This window comes from Emydura macquarii, unplaced genomic scaffold, assembly GCF_026122565.2.
Source record: "Emydura macquarii macquarii isolate MOO-44397 ecotype Brisbane River unplaced genomic scaffold, CSIRO-AGI_Emac_v2 contig_67, whole genome shotgun sequence".
In the NCBI taxonomy this organism is placed as follows: Eukaryota; Metazoa; Chordata; order Testudines; family Chelidae; genus Emydura; species Emydura macquarii.
Genome location: NW_027130204.1, coordinates 2,215,092 through 2,224,675, shown reverse-complemented (window position 1 = coordinate 2,224,675; position 9,584 = coordinate 2,215,092). Strand labels below are relative to the sequence as shown.

General features: G+C 46.6%; 1 protein-coding gene across 32 annotated transcripts in view; it reads right to left on the bottom strand.

The window, feature by feature from the left end:
• Positions 1-906: 906 nt before the first annotated feature.
• CAMK2G (calcium/calmodulin dependent protein kinase II gamma) overlaps positions 907-9,584 on the bottom strand; it is a 162,762-nt gene continuing 154,084 nt past the window's right edge. For 29 of the 32 annotated variants that reach the window (XM_067537480.1, XM_067537525.1, XM_067537510.1 and 26 more), the window contains 3 exons: positions 9,325-9,419; positions 8,382-8,627; positions 907-3,559 (listed from right to left, as the gene is read on the bottom strand). In XM_067537480.1, the coding sequence (XP_067393581.1) occupies positions 8,395-8,627; positions 9,325-9,419 (328 nt within the window). In that variant the 3' untranslated portion in view covers positions 907-3,559; positions 8,382-8,394. The other 3 variants (XR_010917904.1, XM_067537488.1, XM_067537496.1) reach the window with 3 other exon arrangements.

The window sequence follows — 9,584 nt, the reverse complement described above, 5'->3', positions numbered from 1 at the left end:
GTGCCCTCTGTATGCTAACATGCCCACTGCTGCTACCACTAGTGGAGCAGCACAGGCAGTACCACAGGGGCTGGGCAGGAGGGCGAGGGTGCTAAGAAAAATGCTGGTGAAGGCAAGGCCTAGGGGCTGGGAAAAGTCCACTGAAATATTTGTATTACAGGACTGGCCGCAATTTGGTCCCCATCTCAACAGACACTGCACTGACAGATGGGGCCTGCAGAAATTAAATTTGTTAGTCTTTAAAGTCCTACAGGACTCTCGTAGTTTAGACTAAACTAGAGTTTTTAACTTGTTAGCCAACATGTTTATAGTTTGAGCCTTCCACTAACCTTTGTTCCAGGACACAAATGTTTGTGATTTAATCTAGGCAAGCCAGACGTGTGTCCTGCTGGCGTGTCCAGACTAGCATGTGCAAATATGTTAGCAAATAAACCCGAATTAGCTATCAAGTAACTAGAGTTAAAAACTTCAAGGCCTTGACAAACCTATAGCAAGAGAAATGTTCTGAGCAAAGAGCTTTTGCGAACAGCTTGCCATCTAAGCAGAGAAGATGGACAAAGGGTGGGAAAGGAAACAAAGGCATGGACTTCCCCAAGGTCATACAGCAAGTCAGTGGTAGGGTGAGGTACAGAACCTAGGTCTGCTGAGGGATGCCAAGTCCAGGGTCACTGCACCACACTATTGTGACCTACTCCGGAAGGGTCCACTGCCCATGTCTTTTCTGAAGGTCAGCAACTATCTATTTTTTTATGTATGTAGACCCACACATACAGAATCTTGTGTGATCACAAATGCCACATGTAAATCTGCTGCCTCCAAAAACATAGCTCTGAGAGCAGATTGTATCCCAAAAGCCTCTATGCCACATTGTTCCATTGTGCAGAGAAGAGAGAAACGCCATTCAACTTTATGCACTGTTTAAATGTTATTTTATTAAATATCTTCAGTTCAAGGTTTCATTGTAACAAAGCTATGAAGGTTCTACCAACATTCAGACCAAACAAACAAACACTAGCTAACTTTGTTTTAATTATTTCTATATCATGCAAAAATTCTGCAAACGCCTTCCATTTCCTGTTTAAAACGTGATATTTATAATATATATTATATAGATGCTTATATTAGCCCCGTAAGAGAACATTAAGAATGCTAATGGTGTACAGCTATGTCTGATAATGGCCACACCAAGCTAAGGTTCTCATTAACTTAAAAGAATAAACAGAGAGTTTGTCTCCAAGACTGTGCAAAACCAAAACAACCCAACAAGTTTTTTTTTAGTTTTCTCTGAAAGATGCAGATACTAAATACAGAGGGTCTTTTTTAATCATTAATAATCATCAGGTAAAGAGACAAGGAAAAATCAGTCTTAAAGAAGGCATGCATAACTTTGTATTTCTCTTTTTAAAAGTGTAATTGTAACGTCCTGTTTGCTCTCTGTGTGGCTTTTCTTTTTTTTAAAAAAATCTTAATATAATATCAAAGCTTTTGCTCTCTGCCTCACTCGCTAGCTTAGTGCCCTCATAAAAATGTTCCAAAATGATAGGAGATGGTGTTCACCCCCTCCTGCCTCATCCCCACGCCACCCACACATGCAGTTGGGATTGTGGAGGGAGGAAGAAAACTATTTGTCCAGACAAACCCTGGGAAGTGTGAATGGCCTTTTCCAGCATCATGGCTTAGCTGCTCTAATCATGGTGTGGGATTGACCAAAGAGTCTTCCTTTAAAGGGAGTGGAGGGATTACCACAGCACGGCAGTAACTCCACTCGGTGCTACTGCTTCCATGTCCTTCCCATCATTCTGCTGAGCAAGGATCAAGTTTTAATTTAGCCCTCCTTTTCCCCTAGATTCCATTAAAACATTGCCTTCCCTTTGATATACTGTCTACTCAGGAATGAAGGGATAACATATGGAAAGGCCAAAGGACCAGATTTAGTGATTTGTAGTTGGAAGGACTTCATCTTACTATCCCACAACAATGACCAAGTCCCTGCCCTCCTGATCAGGACACAGAAACCATGGGGCCTCTGAGTGCTAAAAGAATCTACTAAAAAGGCCTTTTGCTTCTCTAGGCCAGGACTAATTCATGACAAGTCAACAAAATAATTCAACATTCCCCATCTAGCAAATATAGGAAACTGATCCCATCCCCCAGCAAAGAAAGGAAGGAAGATGAACTTGCCCAAAGGACCAGCATCAGAGGGTCTGTACCTTCCCCTCTGTATTATGTGGCCTAAAGCCCTCTGCCTACAGTTTGATGAGATTCTGAGCTGATGGTTTTATGAGCTACAACATCACCATGAAAAAATGGAAAAACTATCCGAAAGAACACCAGGACACATGACACTTACAAACAGGGACGTTTGAGAGGGAGGGGAGAAGCACCAGCCCTGGGTTGCTGGCTCCCTCTGCTATTTTACCAGAGAATAATAAACAAAAAAAAAAAATCAAACTGGAAGCCAGTGAGCCTCTTACTTCTATGGGTGCATATAATTCAGTATAAAACACACTAATGATGCATCATATGGGGTGAATGCGTGAGTCTTCATGAAAGGACATAACACTAGTTTTCTCATCTGCTTCCTAAGGAAGGTTTCTGCAGCACTGCGTATCCCAGCTACACTACAATAAAAGAAAATCAATAAAAGAAAATCCCATACATGTACCCTCTCCCTCTAAAACCTTGCTCTTAACGCTTCTTTTATCAGCTGGCCGCAAGCCTTGGTGTTTGGCCAGGTAGTGGCCATTTCTAAAACCTGTATCTCTCAAGAGCAAGCTCCTATATATATTTTTACTTAAACCATTTTTATAGTCCCCATTTCCATCCTTGGTTTTTACTCAACATCCCATTTTGTTTTTAAAAAGTCTGTTTGTGGGATCCGGCAGCTGAGCACTCAGCCTTCCGCAGCATCCTCACCACGCTGAAGATTTAAGAAGATACTCGGGCTGAAGTCAGTCCGCTGGGCAGTGGGAAGGGGAGAAGTGTCATTCCTCCGTCTTGCCCTCCCATTCTTCAGACAGGCCCTTCCAGGGTCTCCTCGCCACCTCACTGACTGAAGTCACAGCACAACCTAAATGCAATGTTAGCTTCCACCTTGCCTTTGCGGAGCAGAGTTTAGCAATCCGCTGCTCAAGCTGCCTTCTCCTCCTCGCGCTCTCTCCTTTGCTTTTGCTTTCCCCCTCGCTCCGTTTCTGAAAGATGCTCCAGTTGACGCCATTTCGTCAGCCCTGGGGGAGGGGGTGTTGGATCGTCTGTCATTTTATTTATCATTATTCCTGGATTTATTTATTTATTTTTTAGTACAAACAACGTGTCTCAGATTTAAAAACCACCTTCGTACAGCAGAAACAGACACGATGGATCCATGGAAAACAACAGAAAGGCGGCAGTGCCCAGAGCATCAGATGCATGCAGGGTTTCGTGCATTTGGCTGCTGCCGGTTTGTAATTTGTAATTTGTTTGAAACGTCAAAACGGACATGACCGTCGCTGTCACGCAGGCACTCCAGAGCTGCTTGCTAAGAAGATATTGCCCTCCAGCTGAGTATCTCCGAAAGCTGCTGCACCAGGAGGCAGCAGCATCCACCCAGAAAAGAGAAAAGAATGGAGTGGGAGAAGGAAGGGAGATAAAGCCAAAAGTTAGCTGCACAATTTATACAGAAACTCTCCCACAGCATGCCATGTCGGGAGAAAATGCAGTGATACAGGAAAAGGAACCTCGCCACACACAGCACGCACCAGAGCGGGGCTGGGAAGATGCACCCCTGCAACACACCTAGACGGAACCCTCCCTCCACTCCCGGACTCCAGGCCGGGAGATCGAATCTCCACTGGTACAGTGAGAAGGCACAGTACTACTGCTCCACACTGGGGCCTAGTTATAGTAGAAGGAAACTCTCATCACATGATGCTTTAGGGGAGGGGAAGAGAGGCCCAGCGCTCTAGTGAGAAGGAGCCGCTTAGAAGGAATTGTCTGACTGGACCAGACCAGACCCTGGGTCCATCTTCAATAATGCACAGCCCCAGATGCTTCAGAGAACCCAAGGCGCGTGATTAGGGAATGACCTGCCCGGAAGGACAGTTGCTTTCTCACCTCAAGCTACAGGTCAGCTCCTGACCTGGTGGAGGTGGGTTTATAACCCTACATACTGGCTTGGGGTTTTTAAATCTTGTCTAATGTAACTCTGGATGTTCCCCATAGCCGTATAAACGACCAGTCTTCTTCTGAGCTCTGCTAAGCTGCTGGCCTCAATGAAGTCTTGTAGCACTGAATTCCACAGGCTAATTGTGTGTTGTGTTTAAAAAAAAAAAAATTTCTATTCAGCAGTTCTAAATTTGCTGTTTTTCATCATCTCCATATTCTTGTGTCATGAGAAGGTAACTAGCACTATCTGACTTACCTCCTCTCTGCTACTTCTCCCCTTGGATACCTTTATCAGGGCCTCTCAGACTCCTCTCCTCTCTACGTTAACAGTCCCACTCGTCTCTGCCTCTCTTCACATGGAGGGTCTCTCATATCGCAAATAATGCTCATCGCTGGACTCCCTGTAATTCTGCTACATCCTGTCTAAGACGGAGTGACCAGAACTGAACTCAGTATTCCAGGAGAGACTGAACCACGGATGTATATTATGATATCATAGTATTTCTAGCATTGTCCTCCAGCCCATTCCTTCTCCATTTGACCACTGCTCCATATTGAGCAGGCGTGTGCAGAGTGACGCACAATTCTCTAGTCTTTGTCCTGGGTGGTTACAGTTAATGAAAGCCCAGCAATGTGCACAAGCAGTTTACACTGGTTTATAATTTGTTTCAATGTTGTTTCAGCCAGCGTGACCTGGGATCAAAGGGAGGCTCCCAGGGCTGTTAATTTCCAGGAGCACCTTTTCCAAATATAGCTAGAACATCTGCTACCTTGATTTTTGTTAGCAGGGTGGGCACCTCACAGAATCACAGAAGATTAGAGTTGGAAGGGAATTCAGGAGGTCATCTAGTCCAACCCCTGCTCAAAGCAGGACTAACCTCAGCTAAATCATCCCAGCCAGGGCTTTGTCAAGCTGCAGCTTAAAAACCTCTAAAGATGGAGATTCCACCACCTCCCTAGGTAACCCATTCCAGTGTTTCACCAACCTCCTAGTGAAAGCATTTTTCCTAATATCCAACCTAGACTTCCCCCACTACAACTTGAGACCATTGCTCCTTGTTCTGTCATCTACCACCATTGAGAACAGCCTAGCTCCATCATCCCCTTTCAGGTAGTTAAAGGCTACTATCAAATCCCCCCTCATTCTTCTCTTCTGCAGACTAAACAAGCCTAGTTTCCTCAGCCTCTTCTCATAAGTCATGTTCTCCAGCCCCCTAATAATTTTTGTTGAGCTCCGCTAGACTCTCTCCAACTTCTCCACATCCTTGTTGTAGTGCGGGGCCCAAAACTGAACACAATACTCCAAATGCAGCCTCACCAATGCCGAATAGAGGGGACCAATTACTTCCCTCGATCTGCTGGCAATGCTACTAATGCAGCCCAATATGCTATTAGCCTTCTTAGCAACCAGGGCACACTGCTGACTCATATCCAGCTTCTTATCCACTGTAACCCCCAGGTTCTTCTCTGCAGAACTGCTGACTGGCTCGTCGGTCCCCAATCTGTAGCAGTGCATGGGATTCTTCTGTCCTAAGTGGAGGACTCTGCACTTGTCCTTGTTGAACCTCATTAGATTTCTTTTGGCCCAATCCTCCAATTTGTTTAGGTCACTCTGTTTCCTATCCCTACCTTCCAGGGTATCTACCACTCCCCCTAGCTTAGTGTCATCTGCAAACTTGCTGAGGGTGCAACCTACCCCATCCTCCAGATCATTAAGAAGTTGTTGAACAAAACTAGCTGCAGGACCGACCCCTGGGGCACTCCGCTTGTGACCGGCTGCCAGCTAGACATCGAGCCATTGATCACCACCCATTGAGCCCAATGATCTAGCCCGCTCTCTATCCATTTTTTAGTCCATTCATCCAACCCATACTTCTTTAACTTGCTGATAAGAATACTGTGGGAGACTGTATGAAAAGCTTTGCTAAATTCAAGGTATATCATGTCTATCACTTTCCCCTTTCTGAAACTCTATCAGAATTCTTGAATGCAACCACCTGGGTGTGGTGACTGGTTGCTCCTTAATATATCCCATTTGTTGCAGCACCTTCTCTTCTGCCATCTCTGTCTCTGACCCCAGCACATCCTGCCTTGGGGTGAAACTGATGCAAAGAAATCATTCTGCTTCTCTGCAATATCCTTATCAACCCTCATTTGCTCCCTTTACTTCCTGGATCCTCCAATGCTCCTATAGGCTTCCCACCTCTGATTACCAAAACTGTTACTGCTTTTGTATCTTGGCTTCTTGCTGCTCTTCAAATTCCAACTTAGTCCTCCCAGTTCCCATCAGACATACTGCTTGGCATATCCGATATTCCCTTCTGTTGTCATCACTACTGCTGAACTGTCCTACAACATACGAGAGGAGAAGCAAGTCTTGACTTAGGCCTGGTCTACACTAGGAAATTAGTTTGGTGTAACTGCATTGCTCAAGAGTGTGAAAAATCCACACCCCTGAATGACGCAGTTAAACCAAATTAACCCCCGGTGTAGAGAGCACTAGGTTGAAAGGCGCTAGCTTCCACCTCTCAGGGAGGTGGAGTATCTACACCGAGAGGAGAACCCCTCCCGCCGGCATTCACTGACGTAGTGCAGCTGTGCCAATGCAGCGTTTTAAGTGTAGACAAGCCTATAACCTTAAACAATACACAGGACTAGATTCAAGAAATACTAGTAGTTGAGACACTTAATAAGTGACCACAGTATAATGAAATTCAACGTCTTCTGGGAAGAAATCATACAAAACCTCACCCGGTGACACTAAATTTAGAAAAAGGCATTTTAAAAAAAGGGAGGAATCTAGTAAAAAAGGTTCTAACTAACATTAGGAAACTTAAATCCTTGGAGTCATCATGACAGCTACTTAGGCACAGGTAAGAAAGGATGCATAAGGCATGCATACATCTCAACACAAGAGACAGCAAGATAAGTAAACCAGTTACAGCTAAATAAGAAGCTTCAAGAGATTATTTATCCCTGAGAATCAGTTTTCCAAGAAGCAATTGTCTGATGGTGTCAAGAAATTGATTAGTCAAATTTTGCTCCATTGTGATGTTTGGCTATTTTAAGTCCCCCGGTATTACCATTTCATTAGCTTTATTTGCCTTTGCTCTCTCTCTCAACACTGAACATTCAAAATCCTTTTGCTGATTAGAAGGCCGGTACTAACACTCCACTCGTATATTTGTATCCTTATGGCTTGGGATGTGTGTTCCTATAAATTCTAGTTTACAGTCCTCTCTACTTTGACACCACCTCTCATTAAAATCCTAGGGAATCGTTAAGCTATGATGCAACTTCCCCTCCTACTTCTCCAACCTCATCTGTCCTTTCCTGTATTGTTTATAGCCAGGTATTAGAGTACCCCACTGCAATTTAGCATTGCATCATGCCAAGCTGCTCTTGCACTGCAGGCCATCTCACTCACGTATGTTTGCTTTTATTCTCCTCACTGCTCTGCTGACATTTATAGTTCGTATTTGGAGCCGGATACCTATTTGTTTTCAACACCTCAGTGTAAACACCCTGTTATTTCCTGCAATTTTATCTCTGGGATCTCGATCTGCCCACCCCTGTTCAGCTGTAATTTCTGTCCGCTCTGCCCCTGGTTCTTTGCCTTTGTGCGACTGACATTGTTAGAAAAGACGGGTGTCTGACCTAACTGCTCTTCAGGCAGCTTTCCCCCAGCTCCTATTTTAGATCATCCCCCAAGGCCTCATTAAATGGTCTGCCTGGCAATGGGATCCTCCCTGCACACCAGGACCAGAGAGGTGGAGCCCAGCACACTACAGCCAGGTACCTGCCCCATCTCCACTCCAGAGCCAAGCGGATGTGCTCCCTCCGCAGTCCAAGGCCAAAGTGCACAGCCTGACCAAGCGGCCCAGGTTAGAGCCGGGCAGCCCGTGGGAGGCTGACGGAGCACTCACGCATGCCTTAGGGGCGGTTGTAGCACTCAGATCTGCAATAAGGGGCTATGCCTGCAGAGTGTGATGCCAGTCTGCCAGCAGAGCAATCCCACTGCCAACCTCTGGGGTGCACTCAGGGAAGGCTCTCTGGCCTGCTGGGCTAAGGAAATGTTTCACTATCTTAGCTCCACTCTGCCCACAGTCAGCAGGAAAACAACCATCCCACAGAGCCACTCAATGTTCTGGGCTTCTAATGCTTCATGGCCACTTACAGCTGCCAGCTGTGCCCATGACGCCTACCTTCGCCCTGCCCCCCATGGACTGTACCTGTACCTGTGTCTGGTCCTCACTGGAGCGGAGCTGCAGGGGCCCCAGAGCAGTGATAGTGGACGTTGAGCCACTTGCCATCGCGGCGGTGCCAGACGCGGGTCTCTTCGGACTGCGTGGTGCGGGGCCGGCCCTGGCCATCGATGTACTGTGTCAGGCGGATGTAGGCAATGCACGCTGCGTCTTCACCGATGACATGGACGTGGGGGTTCAGGATGGTGGTGTGGATCGGCTTGCTGTTCTTGGACAGCACTGGGGCACATGCAAAATCATCAGCTTCATGTCCCCATTGAGGGGAACAAGGCTTTGCACACCCCTACATCTACTGCTCCCGTTTCCTTCGCCTCCCACCACATCCCAGGGGACACGCAGCAACTCCAGCTCCCAACACTCCCCAGGCACAATCCAATTGTCTTTCCCTACCCACCTCTCTTGCTCCCCGAATTCAACCTCCTTGCCCCAAAGTTTCCTGACCCGTCTGCTCCCATGCGCTCTGCACAGATCATCTTTCACAGCACATCAGTGCTGCCAGCACCTCCATTACAGGGCAGCACTTGTCATTCCCAGAACATTACTGAGAGCAGCACACGCAGCAAAGGCTATGACCTTGCATGCACGATGAGGAATACCCCTCCCACCCCAGCATGCTGCAACTAAGCTGTGTTAGTCTCTCTCTCTGCTTTTCCAGTGTCTTGGTCCCTTGGAACCACTGGTTCCCACTCCATCAATGTGGGCAAGATACTTTGAGCCAGACTAGCCCCACTCCCAGGGTAAAGAGAAATGAGGGCAGCAGAAACACATCACTGAGGGAGGAGAAAAAGTGCTGGATCTTAACAGCTCTTGACCATTCACCCAGAATTAAACCCTGGTGATCTTTGGACAGCCTAGGAGAATTGCAGCCACTCCCCCAAATAGAGGTTGGTGGTATTGCCAGAATCTACCCACTCACAGTTCTCAAAGTAAAACTTGTGGAAGTCCATCCCCTCCACTAGGTTCCCCAGTGCTTCGGGTTCAAACGAGGTCAAGCCAGGGTCGCAGATCTTCCTGCAAAGAAAAAGGAATATTCTTGCCCTAGGGATTTTGCCCTTATCAACCTCTGAGAGCGGCCACCCTTTCTCAGACTAGCCCTGAAACCAAGGAAAAGCTGATGTGCCATGCTGCCAGCTCTGCGTTTCTTCAGACACTTCACCTAACTGGGATTGAGACCCA